General features: G+C 46.1%; 1 protein-coding gene across 2 annotated transcripts in view; it reads left to right on the top strand.

The window, feature by feature from the left end:
- The window catches only part of ZC3H6 (zinc finger CCCH-type containing 6), a 361,631-nt gene that overhangs the window by 220,729 nt on the left and 119,132 nt on the right, over positions 1-21,770 (top strand). For both annotated transcript variants that reach the window (XM_086927473.1, XM_086927474.1), the window contains one exon: positions 12,180-12,694. In XM_086927473.1, coding sequence (XP_086783599.1) covers positions 12,180-12,694 — 515 coding nt within the window. The remainder of the gene's footprint in view (positions 1-12,179; positions 12,695-21,770) is intronic.

Here is a 21,770-nt window from a genome sequence, read left to right as displayed (position 1 = left end):
TTCACCTCCGGTGAATATTGGAGGTTTTCCCCTCCTTATGAAGAGAGCGGCGAATCGCTTTTCCCTTTTTTCCCTTCGTCCGGGGGAAACCACAAAAACAAGTTCATTCAGTTCCTATCATAGACTTTATTTAGCAAGGAGGTGTTAGACTCATGCAGAGGTCAAACTCTGTGCCGGCGGTTTTTGTTTTTTCACGCCTCGACAAATGTGAAGCTCCCCACTATTCAGCCTACCCTGCCTCAGTCATTATTCAGGCGGCACAGCGATTATCTTGCAAGCCAGTTGGGCAGGTATGCCACCATATGTGCTCTGACATGTTGGCGCCAGTAGCACTTATTCCAGAATCCTCCAAGCCTCACGCTTTGAAGATCCTGCAGGAGTGAGAGCGAGAGAGAAGTGCATCAGAAATGATACACTGTGAAGCGGACATTGCGTGTACAGGTGTTCCACAGCTCGCTATAGGGGCAGTCTGGGAAAGACAATTTTGCTTCAATGCTACGTCTTTCGCAAGGAGGTTCAGACTTCTATACTTCACTTGTTCTTTTGATTGAGGAGCCCTTCTGGCCAGCATGTTGATGAGGCACTGCAGACCATCTTAAAGGACACAGATACTGCCCGCACCTTCGTGATATAGAATCGCAGCCTTTTCGTGGTGCCGAGGATGTAGCTCCACGTCCTTTGTTTCAAGGGAGTTCCATCCAATATTGGCTCCTACAATCAAAATCAATTGCGTTACTCAAATCAAACGCAGTCACATAGGCACAGTACCAACAGGTCCTACCTAGACTATCATCGTACAGCCTAGGCAAACTCTTCTTAGAAACGATGGATTACCGGGAACACACCTTTATTCCCTCCAAAAACGTCAGAGATCTAATATCTCACTTTTACTCCACTTGGTCAAAGGTGACAGAGGACTGTTGGGTTTTTAAACGTCATGCCCAAGGGCACACTTTAGAATTTGTCTAATTTCCCTCTTTCTACACCTCCAAAGGGACCTCCTCCTTCTCATCTACGGGTGTCGTTTTCTCAAGTGTCTATATGGATACAAACAGGGACCGTCGGAGTGGTTCCGAATCTCCAACAACGTTAGGGTTTACTCTCAGTTCCTCATCAACAAGCAAATGAGGAAAGTGTTGCATGATTTTAGATCTTTGCGCGAACTTTACAAATGTTGTCCCTCAACAAAATCCTAAAGTTCTTATACCAGAACGACCTCCAGGATGTCTATTTTCATGTGCCAATCCTTCCTAAGCATAGGAAGTGGCTACGCTTTACAATAGGTACAGAGCTTATTCAATAAAGGTCCTACCTCTTGGATTTAGGTCCGTTTCACATGTCTTTACGTACATCCTGGCACCAGTGGCAGCCTATCTACGTCTGCAAGGCATACAAATTTCTCATTCCTGAGACAACTGTATAATAAGGGCTCGCTCTTATTTACAATCAGTCCAGCACACCCAAACTTGTCAGTCACTGTTTCAAGACCTGATTTTCAATAAATCATGACGAGTCACAACTAGTACTAGCTCCGATATCAACATTTCTCGGATCATCAATCAATACCAACCTAGCAAGGGTGTTTATCTCGCACGAACAACGGGCTTGCATCTCCCACTTGGTGGTTCTTCTACGTTGGTTTCAGGGCCCAAGTTCCTTTGTAGATCTCATTCAAATCAATCCTCGGATGCAAGAGGCCCCCCCCTTTTTGTTGGTGGGTCCAAGTAAGAAATTGGTAGAAGGGGTGTACGTTATTCCTTCCAGAAGTGCCAAATTACACAATCACCGCAGACGCATCCCTTCGAGGGTTGAGGAGCATATCTCAAGGGCTGAAGGTTCAGCAGGGAATGGAACCCTCAACAAAAGGCTTAGCACATCAATCGGCTAGAGCTAGGTGCTATCTTCTTAGCCCTCAAATCCTTTCGTGTTATCATTCAAGGAGCCACAGTATTGGTTTGCACAGACAATACCTTACTTACACAAACAAGGAAGAACGAGGTCGGTTCTTCTATCTCAGAAAGCCCAAGAGATATGGGCTTGGGCAATATGGCACAGGATCAAACTCTTGGCTGTTCATGTGCCGGGAGTTGCAAATGTGCTGGCGGACACCCTCAGCAGGTGAACAGGTGTCCACCCACGAATAGGAACTGCATCAGCCAACGGCGGATCGAATCTTCCAGCAGTGGGGTCATCCCGATCTGGACCTCTTTGCGACAAAAAAGAACAGCTTATGCCTGTTTCTTTGCAAGCTAGCATCCTCACAGGGATTCGCAGGGGAAGGCGTTTTCGATAAACTGGTCTCAAATATATGCTTACGCCTTGTGTCCGGTACCGTTGGTTCCGAGAATTCTCCGTCAGATGAGCAAAGAGCCGTATCGTTTGATTCCCATCGCCCACAGGTGGCCTCGCCAATACTGATTCACCAAACTTCTTCTCCTCTCAGAGTACGATCCAATACAGTTTCGACCAATTCCAAATCTCCTCTCCATTCAGAATGGTCAAATTTTCCATCAGATCCGGCTTCTCTAAAATGAGCAGCTTGGTGTCTGAGCACCTTGTATTAGCTCATCTGACTATCTCGGCGGATTGTAAAGAGGTGCTGGCTTACGCGAGAGCACCTACTAAAGACATACAGTCTTTAAAATTAAATAACTACATAAATAATAATCTGCATTTGGTGTTAATCTGCTGGGTTTACCCATTTCTTGCAACGCCGGACCAGATATTACCTTTTTTCTTGCACCTGGCAAGATCAGGCTTATCTCATACAACGTTGAAGGTCTTTTTGGCAGCCATTTCAAGGTAACGTCAGGATGGGTCCATCTCTCTTTATTCTTCCAGAATACAACAGTTCTTTAAGGGACTACTCAGAATGTTTCCTCCTGTACGTCGTCCGCCTCCATCATGGCATTATAATGTAGTATTAGCGCAGCTCATGCGCCACCCATTTGAGCCAATTTTTAGGATGTATTTCAAATTCCTAACATGCAACGGTTTTTCTCTTTGTAGCAGTAACTTCATCTAGAAGATTCTGTGATGTTCAAGCTCTCATTGTCAATTCACCTTTCTTACGATTCACGCCCAATTCTGTGGTGCTACGTACAAACCCAAGGTGTATGCCTAAAGGTGCCTTCGGATTTTCACCTGAAAGAACCAGTTATCTTAAAGACGTTTTTTCCTAATCCACAATCCCCTGCGGAGAGGGCATTTACATACTCTTGACATCAGAAGATGTTTTAAATTTCTATTTGCAAGGACCTCTGTCATTATCAAATCCGATCAACTGTTTATTGCCTATAGAAATATACAGCTAGGACGAGCAGTGTCTAAACACACCATAGCTAGATGGATTTATGCGGCTGCTGACATTTGCCATCGTCATAGCTTATGGACGTTTCCACTAAGGGCGTCCAGTTCCCAAACCTACAATTGCTCGTGGGGTTTCCTCGGCCATTGCTTTCTGCCATCAACAGGCAGGCAAGCCTCTACAGTCTTCAGTGAGGATCCATTCTACCAGGGCGATGTCGTCTTCAACTGCCCTGTTTGCCGCCGCATCAGATCTGCAGAGCAGCCATGTGGTCAAGCAGGCACATGTTTATGAAACGCTACTGCCTGGGTACCATTAACAAAGCAGACCTGCAGTGGGACAGTCTATGCTTAGCTATCTATTTCAATAAGGCGAGCCTCTGTCTTCCCTCCTCCATTATGGTTTACCTTATTAATGTACGTCTTGCAAGACTATAGACATATTTGGTTTTATAAGTCTATGCATGTGTATCATGCTGGGAAGTTGTCTTCGGATATTACTGCTTTCTATTCTATATTCAAGCATGTGAATCTATGAAAGACACCCTAATCCTGGAGAAGAACAATTGTTACTTACCTGTAAACAGGTGGTTCTCCAGTATTGGTGTCTTTCATAGATTCACATGCGACCCACCCTCCTCCCCTCAGAGGCTCTCTTCTCCTCATAGACTCTGTGGTCACTCTTGTGCTACGAAAATCTGAGGTGCTGAGCTCTGAGGAGAAGGTTCTAGAGGGTTGCTGGCGCCTGATTGGCTGTAGTTTGGACCAACATAATGACAATGATAGACTGCAAATGGTTTTTTCCTTTTCCATGCATTCCTATGTAGAAATATGTGTAGGCTTGTTATGCCTTTTTTCTATTACATATTTCAGGTTTTATGTTACATATATATATATATATATAGTATATATTATTGCTATTTTATTTCTAGTGGGACTCCCACTCCGACGACGGGGGATATTCAAGCATGTGAATCTATGAAAGACACCAATACTGGAGAACCACCTGTTTACAGGTAAGTAACAATTGTTCGTCCTTCTTCTTGGCAGGAACCACAGGTGTGGATGTTTAATCTGCCTTCCTCTTCTTGTGTGGTGTAGTGGACACCTGCCCTGTCTTTGGGTCAATGTAGATCTTCTTTTGCAGAGGATCTGGCTGGAAAAGTTCTTCTCCTTGTAGAACCTTTGTCGGCGCCGATTTTTTCGGTACCAGACGAGGTTGTTGCTTGTCTTTAGCCTTAGGAGTTGTTACAGTGTCCTTTGGTGTAGGTTTCCACACATAAGGTGTTGTTTTTGGTGTCTTAGGCTGTTTTGAGGTCTAGGACGCGTCGGAATCAGGCCTTGTCTGTTTCGGCACCGAAGACAATGTCTTCCGAGTGGAAGCTGGTCTCGTCGGCTTCGAGGCTTCGGACGCTGGTTTCGTACCCTTGTCTTTAGAAGTCGGCGATTTCGGATCCGAGACTTCTTTCGGTTTCGGTGCCAAGGGAGCTGGTGGGATAGGCATGTGCGGCTTGCTCGGTACCGAGCTACCGGAAGGCTTAGTTATTTTCTTTGGAGCCGGGCTCGATGGCGGGCTGTCAAAGTGGTTTTTCGGTCGCGACTGGGCCCCGAAGGCGGAGTGTTGACCTTTGCCTCCGATCTGGGTGCTGTGTTTGATGCAGGGGCAGTAGTACTCACGTGCTGACCCGATGGTATGGAGTCATCTGAGTCGTCTGCCTCTGATACGATTTGGAGATCATCGGAATCTTCTTCGGGAACAAGCGAAACCTCCTCATTGAAAATATCCACCGGTTCCGGAGCTGATCTCTGCATGTCGTGTCGACCGGCCCTCCGATCTCTGATGGTTTTCTTGGATAGAAAGGACGTGCAGGCTGTACAGCTGGATTCGTCGTGTTCTGGCGATAAGCACAGATTGCAGACCTCACGGTGGTCACTGCGTGGAAACTTTGCTCCACACCGGAGCATCTCTTGAAGGGCGTCCTTTCCATGAGGTGTAGGCCTCACGGCGTGGATAGGCCCAACGGCCCGCGTTGACGGAATCGAACGGATGGAGTCAAAACAATGTTAGTTGGTATCGAAATTAGTTTGGAGAGTTTTGGGAAGTTTTTTGCGCTTCGAAGTGCTTGAAAAGTCTATTTCTAGCCCGAGCGGAAAACTTTCATCCGAACCCAGTGGCGGAAAAAAACAATCTAAGGATGGAGCCGATGCCCATGCACACTATCGTCCAAGGGAGGAGTCACCTATCTCGTGACTGCAAAGACTTCTTTCAAGACGACAACAACATGCAATCATCCGAGCCCAACACCAGGTGGCGATCTAATGCTAAGTGTACAATCTGCAGCTCATATGCCTCTAACTATATATTTTGATTGAAGTTTTATATAGTGCGAAATGGACCCGGAGGTATTGGAGCTCTATATGAGCAACGATCTGGTAAATCACAAAAGGAAAATATTCTTTTTTCAGGCTTGGAGAGATTAAGTGATTTTCCCAGAGTCACAGGAGGTTGAGCGATGCCGAGACTCAAAGCTGGTTCCCCAAATCCAAAGTAGGCAGCTCTGGCCATACTGCCACATCCTCTCCCACATATGCTGTATTTCAATAGATAGTTTAATGTGTCCACTTTCTGACCATATTTGCACTCTTTACATTTACAACCGAAGGAGAATGTTACCTGTGACTGCACCTTGGAAGAAGTGTGTAAGGAGTAGAAATTGATGCCGCTGGGCCACAAGAGCAGCACATGCCATTTTTTTCTTACCTAGGAGCAACACTACTTCTGAGACTCGAGATGTCAGCTGGTCAGCTTAGATTTGAATTCAGGGCCTTGATGGAGTAGCTGCCTAGACTAGGGGTGTACTTCGGTCCATGTCTGTCAACATTTTCTCTCTCTTCACAGGAATGTCCATGATGATTTTTTCAGCTTTCTCACTTTTGTTTTTGAGGATCAAAGCCAGGTAAAAGTTTTGCAAAGCTACCCGAACCCCCTGACTACTATGTTGATGCTATTTCAAACTACACCATCCTAAGTAAATTACATTTTGGTTGTGTGGGGCCAAAGGGTTTGCAGGCCACAGAGACAATACATACATAATCTTGTGCCTCTTGTTGGTGGACTCTTATTTATTTATAACATGAATGACGACAAACGTCAACATATAAGCGTCCAAACAGGTGTGTCTTCACATTACATGCCTCCAACATTTAGATAAAACTTCACATTTGTACAAATCGCAGGCAACAACAGAAGGTAAAAGAAGGAACAATGACTAGATGGACAGTGAATAGTCACGAGGTAGGCCCTTTAAAGTCTGATAACAACTAATGCATCGTTGTCCATAGTTTCAATATCGTTGGGTCATGTAAAAGGGTGTGGTTGTCGGCCAGCTCAGGATTGATCTTTCTTTGTCTCACCATTGGAGTCTGACTCAGCAGTTGGCTGGGTGGAGATGAGGCAGCTTCTCTATTCTGTGTCTGATTTTCCCACTATAGACTGTCAGGCGATTCTGCCAGAGCAGCGGTTCTTAGCCCCTTGGCTGTGGAGCACATTCCCCTGCTGTGCTGGGGAGAGGGGGGCTGCACACAGCGCCCCAGTGCTCATTACAAGCTCAGCTCGTCATGAGCCACGGTTCTCGTGTGCTCATGACGAGCTGAGCTCGTCACTACCACGCCCATTTAATGGACGCTCAGCACAGCAGGGGAATTAGCCCCACATGTGAGCGTTCCACGTGACGAGCTCAGCTCGTCATGAGCACATGGGAACCGTGGCTCATGATGAGCTGAGCTCATCATGAGCATGGGAGGGGTTAACAGTTTGTCGTCTGTGGACCCCTGCTAAATTATTACTGGAATCCGAGGACCCCCACTGAGTCATTATTATCAGCTGGAAACCCCATCCTAAGTAATTTGTATGATTTGAACCTCAAAACAGTACACAAATACAACAAGCATTGGCATAGCCAATAGGTCTCGCTTTTGGGACCTTATAAGTGTTTAGCCATGCAACTGTTGATGTTGTTGCACCAAGGATAATGTGCTGCATAACTAAATACTTATAAGGTCCCAAAAGCAAGACTTATTGGCTATGCCAAGGCTTGTTCATCTAGGAGGTGAGAGTGACGTCCTAGAGACGGCTGCGCCTTGGCACTTGTTATCTAGTGGGTGTCAATCATATGGAATTGTCTCGAAGATGAGTGTGACATCCTAGACAACTACAGCTTAGAACTTCTCTATTGGATGTCAATCAAAACCTCATGGTGAAAACATCAATTATTCACGGTGATCCATCTTTAATTCTAAGTATCATGTTTTTCCCCTTTAAGATGTGGACACTTTCAAGCCAAACAGTCACCTCTGTACGATATTCACGAGCTATATCAAATAAAGAACAGCTTTCAACTCAAGTCTTGGTTAAACCATGAGGGAAGAGACTGAGGGTCTGCCGCTGTGATAGGGTGTAATGCTTACACTGTTCGAGTGCCTGTGCTTTCTCAGATTTAGAGCTAATCAGTGCTCTTCCAGCTCAGTGACAAATACTTGTGAAGAGCCTGCCAATGGTGCAGGCAGGGATCACGGAGTTACGAGGTTGGGGGGGCGGGGGGAGGGGGGGGCGCGGTCGTGATGAGATACAGTGATATTAGATAGAGTGACTGATGACAGGTCAGTGACAAATGCTTCTGTAGCGCAGTATGGGGGTCGTCTACCTGCTACCAGTGACACTGCGCCCAGCACTGCTGCAGGAGTGTTTAGTGATGCAATTTGCCGTATTGGAGCAGGCGCAGCACAACTTGGAGAGACGAAGGTGCTATGTGATGTGCAGTGGTACAAACACGTGGTTAGAGACTCAGTAGCAAGGCGAGCAGTAAGTATATAAGTAAGCAGTAAGTGAGGACCGAGAGAGATGTGCAGTGAAGTGGATTGTGGAGGTGAGTTGTAGTCATATTGAGGTGGCACGGAGCAGAGTAATAAATAGAGACTGCCAGTGGAATAGGAAGAGGAACGGTATGATGGTTGATAGGTGTAGAGGTATTGTGGCGGTAAAGTTGAAAGATGAGTGGTAGTGTGGGCGACGAGCGGTCCAGTGTGAAAGGGAGGGGTATAGGTTGAACTTCAGCAGTGCAGAGTTAAAGCGAGGCTTGCTGTGATAAGGGAAAGTGACCAAGGGTTGGGCTGGGCAAGGTGCACTAAAGGTGGTAAAACAGTAGATTTTCACAGCTCTAGGACATGACAGAGGATGTGATAGAAAGAGCTATATGTAAAAACATGTTATTCTTATACAGTTTTATAAATAAAATAAAAAACTCAATTCCAACCTTCCCCAGGACCTTTCTGTCACTATTCTCAGACTTGTCCACATTCACTAATGTTCAAGCATCTGAAGGACAGCCGTGACAATATTCCGACAGCCCTCAAGATTATCCTGACATTACTAGGGCAGTTGTCGTCCCACTTTCGTGATTCCACAAAGCTCTTTACTGCAGATTTGATATAAGTAGCCAATTAAGGAAAGGGACCTCTGGTTTCAAAGTTATAAAAATGATGAGTGCTCTGCAAAATGTCAAAGGAAGGCTGGATATCAGCAAGTCCCCCAATGCCTAGCCTTGGAACACACATCTCTTTCAAGGGTAACAAAATTAAGGAAAGGTTTCTTAAAAATACAAGCAAGAAATTCCGATCTCAACTGTGACTCTGCAGGTCACAGCTAGGTGCACTTGGTCTTCTAGGGGATCTCTCGAGGGTGTCCTGTCTTAAACAACAATTGAAGACAGGATGATGGCTGGGAGGGGGAAGCACAATTCCGCAGAGCTGAAGTCAGGAAGCATATCCTTGTCATTTGCTAAAAATAAGTCTATAGTCGGAGCCTCATTACAGGGCCCTCGCATCCTTCCTGCAGAACATCAAACCGGGACACACGTCCAACAAGACGAACAATGCTGATTGCCGTGAAAAGCCAAAGAAAAAGAGGTCAGCTGCAGTTTTCATCAGAAAGCTTAGCTTTCATGTCTGATGCCATGAAAAAGGGAAAGCAGCTTTTAGAAGCTTTTTTATGACAAAGGATTCGCTTTCCTCAAAGTGTAGGAGATGGCAGAGAGGCAGAAGCGGCATGAGAGTGTGCAAGACCGTGCAATACCACAGACAAAGGGAACAAGCATTAGCTGTGCGGCTGTAAAAGTAACGTCGTGCAGCCGTGAAAGTGATCGCGATTGCGGTGAAAGCGAAAGTGATCGCGATGACGCGCTCTGTGCTAAGCACGCGAGGGATGCACGCGCAGCATTAAAGAGGCGGAGCGAGACGCCCGCGCTTGTGCGCGTAACAGCGAGCTGGTGGCCGGAAAAAGCCTGTGGGTAGCACTTCGAAAACCTGCTTACTCAGGTTAGACCTAAAAACCTGTATACATCAAACAAATGCTCAAAGTTTACTTCACAATCAGACGTATAAAAGTTTTCTCACTTTTCAATTTAGCTCTTGCATAGGTGAGACCTATTGCCGTGCAAATGCTTGTTAGCCTTCTTTAGGCTGCAAACATATATAAAAAGAACTATGGTACACATTATTGTTATACATATCTACGCTCATACGCCTACCGAAAGTCAGCCTAGCCCCAATGAAAGCAACAATAAATGCAGCAGCAAGACTTTTAATAGGCACACAATGTTACAAATGTATCCCTCCATCACTCAGAGCCCTCAACTTGCTCACAGTTGAAACTAGAATTCAACTGAAATTGCATGCATAACACAAGGCTCTACACAATTATGGCCCAAAATATAGGGTGAATAGGATCAAGCCAAGCCAAACCAAAGGGGATGATGGACGGAGTGTTGAACATTGCAAGCACTCACCCCCAGTCAACTGATCTGGGTTTAATCCATCATCATTCTTTAGCTCACTCTGCCACCCCAGTTCAGACATGGCCATATGCAAATCAGTCTGACCCTGTGCCTCATAGGAACAGTCCAGCCCGAACTGCCAAGCCATGTCTTCCCTGGACCGGAAGCAAGCATGCTGGGACCGGTTTCTGGTTAATCAGCCATCATCAGCCAGGCTAGCTTGAATCCAGTGGCAAAGTGAGCAAGGGACCCACGTCTGGGCATACCCTTCCAACGTAGGGCGAACAAAGCAAAACCAAAGGGGAGGATGGACGGAGTGTTGAACATTGCAAGCACTCACCCCCAGTCAACTGATCTGGGTTTAATCCATCATCAGGCACAGGGTCAGACTGATTTGCATATGGCCATGTCTGAACTGGGGTGGCGGAGTGAGCTAAAGAATGATGATGAATTAAACCCAGATCAGTTGACTGGGTGTGAGTTCTTGCAATATTCAACACTCCGTCCAGCATCCCCTGTGGTTTTGAATAGGATCAAGCTGCCAGGATGCGGAAGAGGCTCGAAAGTGCTAAATCCCTCTTACTAGAACCTACCAGATTCATAAAAAGGATAACTCAAGGCTGCCCTTTTGCTGAATCTGCTCCAAATATATGGAACTCTCTTCCTCCCTCAACGAGAGCACTTACTTAATTCAGGCTGTTCAAGAAAGAAACCAAAGTCTTACTACTATAAAAACATGTATCATAAGAGAACTCTTTGGAAACTGCTATTCACCCTACTCGATATTGTATACTACTGTTTTATGCCTTGCTCTTCGAACGCCTTACAAGCGAACCCTTTTACAACTGTCATTCACCCTATTCGATACTGTTGACAAATGTTTTATACCTTGCTCTTTGAACTCCATCTACAGCGTATTTTAAGTAACAAATCTCTTTAGTGCACTGTAAACCTTATCAGCTCTCTTTGTACTGCGCTCTGAACTGTGATGGTTATGTCCGCATTTTATAAAACATTATAAATAAAATATGTATACAGTTTTAAAATGCTCCAGGTTCCCTGCGTGTGAGCGGGACTATTCAATTCCTATGACTTTGAGGATTCCCTTGGATGAGAATTAGATTACAGGTAAGTAACCTTTCCTTTTACAGGTTCTGTATTTTAATATATTGCTCATCATTGCATGAAAATGTTGATTGAACGCATAACGTGGTATATTATATACTATTTGACTATGGTTCAGTGAAGATTGGAGGAGGTTTGCAACTGATGTCTACAATGTTAATTTAACAATTAGCTGATAGTTTGGAATGCTCAGGCTGTTTATCATGGAGCAAATCATCCTTATAGAACAAAGGGCAATCATTAGATTTGACAGTGTGGTTTCGTTAATCAAAGGGTTATCTATGAACTAATGTATTGTCCTACTGCACTAACAGTGGTAATGTCCTCCAGAGGATGGTAATTTAGGTTAAGAGTCTCTTTGTTATGGACTGAGCTGAAGGCCTGGGCTCATGCTGAGGGCAAAGGCAATTAAGAGTGTTTCACACTTTACAATGGAAGGTGCTGAACCTTTTATTGTGTATTTCCCTAATCTCACCACTAAAACTGAATGAGCACATCTGCTTTGTTCTTAATGTTCCTGCCCCTGAACTGGGAATGCAGGTAAACAGTAGCTACTGTCAACATTCTGGCTGGCTCAGCCAATGTCAGCATACCATAAAGAGGGTTAATCATGTATAGTGACAAAGGAATCTATTTTCTGGATTTCTCCTCTGTTGAAAAACATAATTATCAAAATCATATAATTCCCAAGGATTATGGGAGCAGTTGCACAAGTATGATGAAATTCCCTTGAATTGGAGGGCTTTAAATGACTGACTTCTCTTTGTGTAATAGCTACCTGGCTTGTTATATGCTTTACATTATGTATGTATTTGCCATGTTTTAAATAGTTTGAAGCTTTTTAGTAGTGGATAATCCATTATATTAATGATTGCCTTATTTATGTAAGCTATTGTTGGTCTTATCATTTTATTGCAGGCCAACTTTATATAATAGCATGTCACCACCTGGACAACACTTTAAAGGAAGCAACTCAAGTCCTCAACAAATGTATAGTCTGGATGAAAGAAACACTTCAAATTCAAACTTTTCACTCGACCCAAATGGATCAACAGTGCACCCTTCTTCCCCAAGTCCTCATCACCATGCAGGACCTGCAGGGTTTTCAATGGCTCAAAGCCCACATCTACAAACTGTTTCACCTGGTTTTACATCTCCAAGTCATCATACTGGAGGCCCCAATAAAGGTGGCCCTCCAACACCACCCAGTTTTGCGGTAGCTTACAATATGCCAAGTAGTAAAGGCTTTCTTCGGCATAGCCCTAGAGACGATCACAGTCAAGTGCACCTAAAGTATCCACCGAATCCCAGTGAACACCATATTATGCAACAAGACAGCGGATTTGAGTTGGCACAAAATCAAACCAATTATTATGACGGCTACTACTCGCATCAAGCAGTACACAACTTCCAGGCAATGAATAATTCTGGCGGTAAGTTTAATGAGAGAATAATGGTTTGTTTTATAATGCAATGTAAAATATGTCTCCCTTGTCAAATGATCAGACTCCGGGCGCTCCTGTAAGTATAAGACACCTAGAGGCTTTTTGTGGTAGACTGGGAAGCCAAAGCAGAAAGCCGCTGATCTTCCAAACTCTATGGCCAAGCTCCATCATTGAATGGTCCCTGATAATTTAGAGCTGAATGCTTCCTTTTGCCATTCTACTTTTTGGAATCAGGCCATCTTTTTTTTAGGCCAAAATCCAAATCCTGTTAATTGTGTATAAAAATCTAGGGATCAAAATGGATGCTGCAGTAACATTGATTGAATATTCGGACTCAGTTAATAAAATGTGCTTTTTCCTTTAAGGAGAATCATTCATATGATTTCAGTTCAGCAAAGCCTTCAATGTATTTGTCTTCTAGATTGCACTATTGTAAATTGATGGATTTTGGACTTCTGAGCAGATCCATTGTAAAGTTAGAAATGGTTGAAAATGTAGAAACAAAGCTGATATTGAACATCAGCAAATTCAGTTACATCTTGGGAGCCTACCTAAGCTCTGTAGGCTGCCAGTTCAGCACAGGATCAATTTCAAAGCATTGTGCCTGGTTCATAAAGCCCTGTACAGGGGAAAACCTAGTCCCCTAACAAAGCCTTTCCTTTTCTACTCTCTGATAAACTATGTGAGATTGGAAAAGTTGCTACTGTTAAATGCACTGTGATTTCACAGATCAACACTGGTTGACAGTTCTTTCTCTGTGGTTGCTGCAAAACTGTGTAACCCCCCCTTTCATTCTAAATTAAAACCAAAAGGCCATTACTTAAATTTAGCAAGCTGATCAAGATTGCATTCTTGTTGATTAGGAGCTAGCATCTATGTTCCTTTTCATCTGTTAAATAGCAATCTGTATTTTTTCCGGCGCCAAGGTACATTTAGTTTTGGTTTCCTCTTTAATTTAAAAAAATACCATAAACAACTATTTATGATGGAACATAGGCAAGATATTTCGTGACAAGCTAAAAAGTAGTTTTGTAACAGTAATGTATTTATTTTACTTGATTGCCTGTTTCTTGTTAGCACCTAAGGAATATAGAGAATTTGAGAGAACCTTCTCTTAGCAGCCTTAACCTAGTTTATCCTAAAATGCTGTGACCACTTCATCCACCTTTCTCGTCACAGTCCTTAATTTTCTGTATGCCCGGAGCCAGCTTGTCTGCAGATGCTGTCAGCCAGGTTGAGTACTTGGATAACATTTTATCCACTTCATTTGTCCCTGTCATTTGGGAGAGAACAAAACCGAATTGAGTTCCTGAACTTTTAACTAGTGCCAAGCCTCTGACCTTCCCGAGGCAGATTTATTAAGCAGTGGGATTTCCCAGCGCACCACACTATAATCTGACTTTGTTACTGGAAGTATTGCCAGATTGGAAATGGATGGGCTTAGCTGAGGAACAATAATAAGATCTAGAGACAACACCAACTACAGAGTCTTGGAGATCAACAGACTCGACTTGCCTGACCTTAAGATGGCTGCAAGCTTCACTCCCCTTCCTGAATGAATGAATGAAATAAAATTTATAGTGCGCAACTAAAACCCGGAGGCATCAAGGCGCCTAACAAAACAGATCAAAACATAGAAAGGCAGGACACAACTACGAGTATGACTTCGCAAAAAGCCGAGTTTTCAGAGCCTTTCTGAATGACTGCATGTTGGGCAGGGACTTAAGATCCCCCGGAAGAGTGTTCCACCACTTAGGTGCCAGAGTGGAGAAGGCTTTGCCACCCCATTTAGCTCTACGGATGCGGGGCACTGATAAAAGAGATTTGTCGCTAGAGCGTAGATTCCTCGAGGGGCTATAGGGAGACGGGATGGATCCGATCCCAGTGGCACTACCTCTGGCCAAAGCCCCATAGGTCATGCACAATGTTTTAAAGAGGATCCGGTCTTCAATGGGGAGCCAGTGTAGTGATTTTCTGGCTGATGTGGCCGAGGCGCGTCTAGGCAGGTCTAAAACAAATTTGGCCGCCGCGTTCTGGACCATTTGCAAACGCTGCAGCAGACCCTTGTTTAGTCCTGCATACAGCGCATTACAATAGTCCAGGCGGGAGCCAATGAGTGCAATCACTATCTGTTTTCTGGCCTGCTGAGAGAGATAGTGTCTGATCTTCCTCAATACATGGATAATACCCCAACAGGTTGAGACTGTCCTATTGACCTGTTGACGCATGCTGAGGGTGGGGTCAATCAGAACTCCTAGATATTTAGCTGATATAGCAGGGACAGGACAGGCTCCCAGAGAGTCCGACCACCAATCCGCCGACCATGTCTCTTCCTTTCCTCCGAACACCATGACCTCCGTCTTCTCCCCGTTTAATTTCAATGAATTGTGAATCATCCATTGAGCGACTGCCTCCATGCAAGATCTAAAGTTGGAGGCAGCCGAACTGGCCGACTGGGAGAGAGAGACGAGGATCTGGGTGTCGTCGGCGTAGGAAACTACCTCCATCCCAAAAGATCTTATGAGTCTGGCAAGTGGGGTCACATAGATGTTAAAAAGGGTCGGGCTTAATGCCGACCCCTGAGGGACCCCACATTGCACAGACGGAGATGGAGATAGAAAGTCCCCCAGTTTCACCCTCTGCTCTCTCTGATCGAGGAAGGAGGTTAGCAAGCGCAGGGCAGACCCCTCAACCCCAATCTCCCTCAGGCGAGATGTTAAAACTGAGGGAGAAAGGGTGTCGAAGGCAGCTGTGAGATCTAGCAGGATCAGGAGGGTGGTCTGACCCCCATCCACTCGTGTGCGGATATTATCCAACACTATGGTGAGGGCAGACTCGGTGCTGTGTTCCCTCCTGAAGCCTTGCTGCGAGTGGTCCAGCTGACCTGAGCTTTCCACGAAGCCCGCAAGATGCTTATTAAGATGGATTTCCAGCATCTTCGCAGGAGCAGGGAGCAGTGAAATAGGGCGGAAGTTCTTTAACACCCCAGGATCAAGAGATGGTTTCTTGAGCAGCGGCTTTACCACTGACCTCTTCCATTGCTGAGGGAAGATGCCGTCCCTCATAGCCTTGTTCATGATCTCAACAAGAGGGGGCAGGAGGGATTCCCTGCACTGCTTGAGGATCTTAAGCGGACAGGCATCTAAAGGGGAACCAGACCTGGTTTTATCCAGGAGGTTCTTTAATTCCTGGAGGGAGAGAGGAGGAAAGGAGGCCATGCGTCCCAATGGAGACTTTTCGGCGGAAGAGGGCTCAGAGGTTATAGACCTCTGTAGCTCTAAAGCTGAGTAGATATCCGCGATCTTGGTCTGAAAAAAGAGCGCTATGTTGTTACAAAGTAGCTGGGAGGCAATAACAGGATCTGGGGTCTGCAGGGATGTCAGAGAGTCGACAATCTTGAAGAGCTCTTTCGGGGAGGAGAGTGAAATGGTAAGAGCGGTGAAATATTCCTGTTTCACCCTTATAACCTCTGCCTTATAGCCCCTCAATAAGATCTTATGCGCCTCTTTATCCCTTAGATCCCAGCTGGTATGCCAGAGACGCTCCTGTCTCCTTGTCTAAGGAGTCTTAGGTGCTCAGAGAACCACAGAGCCGACGTTTTTTTCCTCGCCGAGTAACACAACCGTGCAGGGGCCAGTTCGTCAAATGCCATAGTAACAGCATTGTCAAACTGCGAGACCGCCAGATGGACATCTGCCTCCTGGGGAGTGGACAAACTAGAAATCCAGGGGGCAAGAGAGATATTAGAAATATTTGTAAAATTCCTCCATGATTCCATTTTGCTCGGGACCTTTTCTTTCCTGTCGACAATCAGAGAGGTCACTTCAATCGGTACGGCGAAGTGATCCGACCAAGAGAGGGGAAGGGGGTCCTTTACAGTCAGCCTGACGTCATTGGAGAAAATCCCATCAAACGTATGACCAGCTTGATGGGTGGCACCTCTCACCAGCTGAGACAGCCCACAGGAGGACAGGGCATCCAGCAGGATGAAAGTATCACTAACCTCCACCTTCTCTAAATGAAAGTTCAGGTCACCCAGAACTGTTAGATGTTCACGGCCAAAGTAAGGTTCAAGGATGTGAAATAACTGTTGCCCAAAATCAGCTCTAGGGCCGGGAGGACGATAACTCAGAATTCCGTTAAATGGGGATTCATGAACACCCTTTAGGGAGAAATAGAGGGCCTGAAAGTTGTCCTGAGGGTCTGTTAAGGGTAAGGTGTGACACTGAAAACTATCCTTATAAAGGATAGCCAACCCTCCTCCTACCTGCCCTATTCTGTCCATCCGGGCCAGGAAATATCCCTCTGGTACTGCCTCAACAAGGTCGGGGCCAGACGAATCCTTTGCCCACGTTTCGGTGACGAATACCCATGAGGGCTTTCTGTCCAGCACAAAGTCCTTAAAGGCAATATTATGCTTAATAAGCGAGCGAGCATTGATGAGGAAGCCGTTTTCTCTCACAGTGCTGCCTCCTTTGTTAGTATGGAGTCCCGTAGGGTGAGGCGACAAAGGGGGACTAGGGCCTCCAGAACCCGCAAGGGAACACCCGCAAAATAGGGGATGTAGAAGATCCTCCGCTGAAATTTTATAATAACAAGGGAGCTGGGGTGGTTTAAGCCTAAGGAGATCATGACTCAAGTACCTGATAGCCGTAGATTTGTCCTCGTAACGACCCGGCAACCAGCCGTCCAGCCCGTCCTCAGCGCGGACGGGCGCAGACGGGCTGGACTCTGGCGTGACTCCGGCGAGCTCACGCTGCGAGCTCACGCTGCGCGCGAACGCTGCACGTAGACATGGCCGCCTTAAGTAGGTCACAGTCAACCCCTAGCACGCTAACCACAATGGCGCCGCCGAGCGTGCAATAATTACCCCCAAGATGGCGCTGCAAGTTCTCTACGAGTTCTGAACGAGTGAAGATGGACCCGCCAAGTGCGGTGCTCAAACCGATTATAGTGCAAGTGAGGGCCGAGTCTTTACCTAAAAACAGGGTAAAATTAAACAAAGACGAAATTAAATACAAAACGGGACTTTTTAAAATAAGCGATCGTGCTACTGTTAGCCTAAGCGCTGCCTGCTCTTGTGCGCTGCCTTTCAGAAGGTATGTATGTTACCTGGTCAAGCACCGTTTCTCAGGTACTGCTCGCCTTAAGTAGTTCACAGTCAACCCCTAGCACGCTAACCACAATGGCGCCGCCGAGCGCGCAATAATTACCCCCAAGATGGCGCTGCAAGTTCTCTAAGAGTTCTGAACGAGTGAAAATGGACCCGCCAAGTGCGGTGCTCAAACCGATTATAGTGCAAGTGAGGGCCGAGTCTTTACCTAAAAACAGGGTAAAATTAAACAAAGACGAAATGAAATACAAAACGAGACTTTTTAAAATAAGCGATCGTGCTACTGTTAGCCTAAGCGCTGCCTGCTCTTGTGCGCTGCCTTTCAGAAGGTATGTATGTTACCTGGTCAAGCCTATCCTACCACCCACACCAGCTCCACCAGCCCATCTCTGGACTCTAGACTTTTGGTCCCTTCCTGATTCTCACCTTTATACGGCAGACCCCGAAATGTATGACCCATTTCCGGTGGAGCTGCGCATTCAGCTATAGGGGAGACAGGCTCTGGCACACCGCTATGACCATCACCTACCAATACGGACCTCGGACGTATGTCTTGTATCTTTCTCCACTGCTGACTCCCTCCCATGGACTCCCTGCTCTCCCAGGCCCTTTTCTTTTTTCCCCTCTCTTTTCTGTGGTTCTTGTTTTTCATGGTCGCTAATAACTCCTGTATTAAATTTGTAACCTCTTTGTAATTAATGTGATAATTTTTGTAATTTGTAACACAATGTTTCCTTATGTTAAGCGTTAGACCTAGTTTTCTGGCCGATGGCCGGTGGAGTTACCTGATAGGTAAAGAGGAGATGGCCCCCTTGGCCGTCACCTACCCAGCCGGACTTTGGGCAGAACTTCCTTCATCTTGCCTTCACTTTCTCCCTCCCACCCCTGTACCCTACCACCTTTCCCCTTCTATGCTCCATTTTTTCGTCCCCTATTCTTTTTAAATGTTTTTCCGTTGAGTCCTAGCTATTTGGCCGATGCCCGGTGGAGCTACCTGATAGCTATAGAGGAGATGGGCTGTGGACTTCCACCTCTGCCGTCACCTACCCAGCCGAACTTTGGGCAGACTCTACCTCGTCTCTCCACCCATTTCCCTCCTACCCCTTTACCCTACCCCCTCTCTCTTAAGCTCCATTTATCTCGTCTTTACACTCTTGAAATGTTTTTATAGAAAATGATGTAACTGGTAACTGATGTAATTGTGTAACTTTGTGGAAACCTTTGTAAAGCGCTCTGATACCTCCAGGTCTAGCCAGCGCTATATGAAACTCAAATAAAGTAAAGATGTACATTTGGAAGAAATACCATCTAGGGTATGTCCTGTACTATTGGTTGGCCCAACCACACGTTGTTCTACACCAAATCCAGACATTTTATCAAGAAGTGTATACAGAAACTCATGACTCTGGTCGACCTAGCCTCACTACTAGACCTGCTGCACACTCCACCAGTTCCGTCCCCATACCTTCGGCCCCCTGCCCGCAAGAACACCCCTCTTTTAGGGATTTGAACACTCTGCACCTCAAAGCTACCTAATTCACCTTGAACATCCACAAGTCCATCACGGACCTAAAGAACCTCCTGCACCTCACCAAGCTCACACACTCAAATTTCAGGCTCTCACAGAACTCTACCCACCCCCACACTTCCCCCTCCAAACCCCTTTTCCACCCATTTCCGCTATCCCGGAGTCACTTGCGCCCTCGCAGGCAGCCCTGCCACCTCGCAGAGGAAGAAGTATTGGCCCTTCTCCTAACCTACAAACCTACCCCTGCAACGACAAGCCCTCTGGAAGAAATTGTGGACCTCCTCGTTAGCTTTAAAACCTCATGCCCATCTGACCCGAGGAAAGAACAACCTATACACACGGTTGATATCAACCCCAATAGATCAGTACACCCCGCAACAGAGGGATAGTCAACAGTAACCTAGCACTAGTCCCTACCTCTGCCCCTAGTCATGACACGCATCACATCCCCCTTTTATCCGGTCTCCTTATCAACTGCCGTTCTGCGGTAAAGCATGCCTCTGATGTCGCCAATCTCATCCTGAACCTAAACGCAGACTTGGCGATCTTGACAGAATCCTGGCTAAATGAATCTTCATCGCCCAGCCTAGACCTTCTAGTCCCGCCCAACTTTGTAGTGTAGTAGTAGTAGTGTAGTGTATATTTGTAAAGCGCACAGATGCCCCAACGGGGCGTCCCGGCGCTGTATAACGCTGTGGAACCCTTCCTGGCTCTCTCTGTGAGATGCCCCTCCTGGGCACCCCCAAGGTGAAGCCAGGCATTCCAGTGTTTTAGGGGCCGTTGTGGAGATTAAGCAAGCTATTGCCCAGAGTTGCAGGGTGGGACCCATGATTCGAGTAGGCGCAGAGGCGCGAATTATCGAGTCCGCGGATATTGAGCCCAAGACCCTGCCGCGTCGGGACTTGAACCCTGGTCTCGGGCCTGATCTCTGCTTCAGAGTCTGCCGCTCTAACCAGTGAGCCACACTTCTCCACTATCACATCGTAAGACTGGACAGGCAATCAAAAAAAGGGGGAGGTATTGCCTGCATCTACCGCTCCAACCTCCTTATTACTGAACTTCTGGCCGAACCTACAGATTCCTGCGAATATCTTGCTCTCTCCGTCTGCAACACCACTACCCTACAGTGCAGACTGAACATCTTTTACTACCCCCAGGCAAGAATGACACTTTCACAGACTACCACAAGGAAATCATCACAGCCAAGGCCTCCCATAACTCCAATGACATTTTCCTTGGAGACTTTAACTTACATTGGAATGGCCCGAAGGACCCGCAGGTCAACGCCATCAGAGACTTATGGCCGACCAAGCCCTTACCAAAGCCTGATCCCTCCCTACTCACTCGAAGGGTATCATTCTAGACTGGATCATCTCTAAGGAATCTGCGGTCAAACTCATCTCCATAGATCATTGCGACTGGTCTGACCACCACGCTATCACCTTCCTTATGCCTGGCACTCACAAGACATGGACACCGCTACCGGTGATCCCCAAAAGATGGATCAGATACACCAAGAACCTTGACCACGAAAAATTGGCTGCCCGCTGTGAAACTGACCGTCCCCCCCACCGCACCACGGTCGACAACCTCACTGAACACTATTCCAAAACTATATCCAACATTATCGATGACTTTGCTCCTCTAAAACTAAAAAGAACCCAGATCAAAGACGGGAACCCCTGGTTCAACGGATCCCTCAACAACGAGAGGAGGTCCCTCCGGCAAACAGTACAAAACTGGAAAAAGCACCCTTTAGCAGCCCATCTTAAACTTCTCCACCAGGCCAGAAACGCCTATAACAAAAAAATCCTCAACTCTAAAAAAGAATTCTTCAGAACAGAAATGGATAACGCTAAGAATAGACCTTGCAAATTATTCGAGTTGGTCAAACACCAATCCAACAAACTAGCTAAATCGTCCAAAGAAACCCCTATATCTCCAATCCCATGCGAGCAATTCTCCTCCTTCTTCTGTGATAAAATCTCTGCCCTAGGAAAGGAACTCATGTCTGCTACCTATTCCCTAATACCACCTGCTCTACCTCCTGACTCCACGCTGCTCTCCCAGACCTCTCTCAAAAACCGAGCGTTCTGGTCCAACTTTAAAGTCTATGATGAACATTCTGTCTCAAAAAATTCTATCCTCTTTAAGCCGGAACAATCACTTCAATGACCCTCTCCCGTCAAACTGCCTTGCCGCTGCCTTTCAGGCTGTCATCCCTTCTTGGACTACAATAATCAACGCCTCCCTCTTACAGGGATCGATACCTGACTCTCTCAAAGCTGGTCAGGTTGTCCCCATTTTTTTTTTTTTAACTACGCTAGATCCTGCCTCTCCTGACAACTACAGACCTATATCAAACATCCCACCCTAGCTAAAGTGCTGCAAAATTGTGTACAACAGCAGCTGAGTCATCACAT

Source organism: Lissotriton vulgaris, chromosome 6, assembly GCF_964263255.1.
Source record: "Lissotriton vulgaris chromosome 6, aLisVul1.2, whole genome shotgun sequence".
Classification (NCBI taxonomy): domain Eukaryota; kingdom Metazoa; phylum Chordata; class Amphibia; order Caudata; family Salamandridae; genus Lissotriton; species Lissotriton vulgaris.
This window is presented reverse-complemented; position numbering and strand designations above follow the sequence as displayed.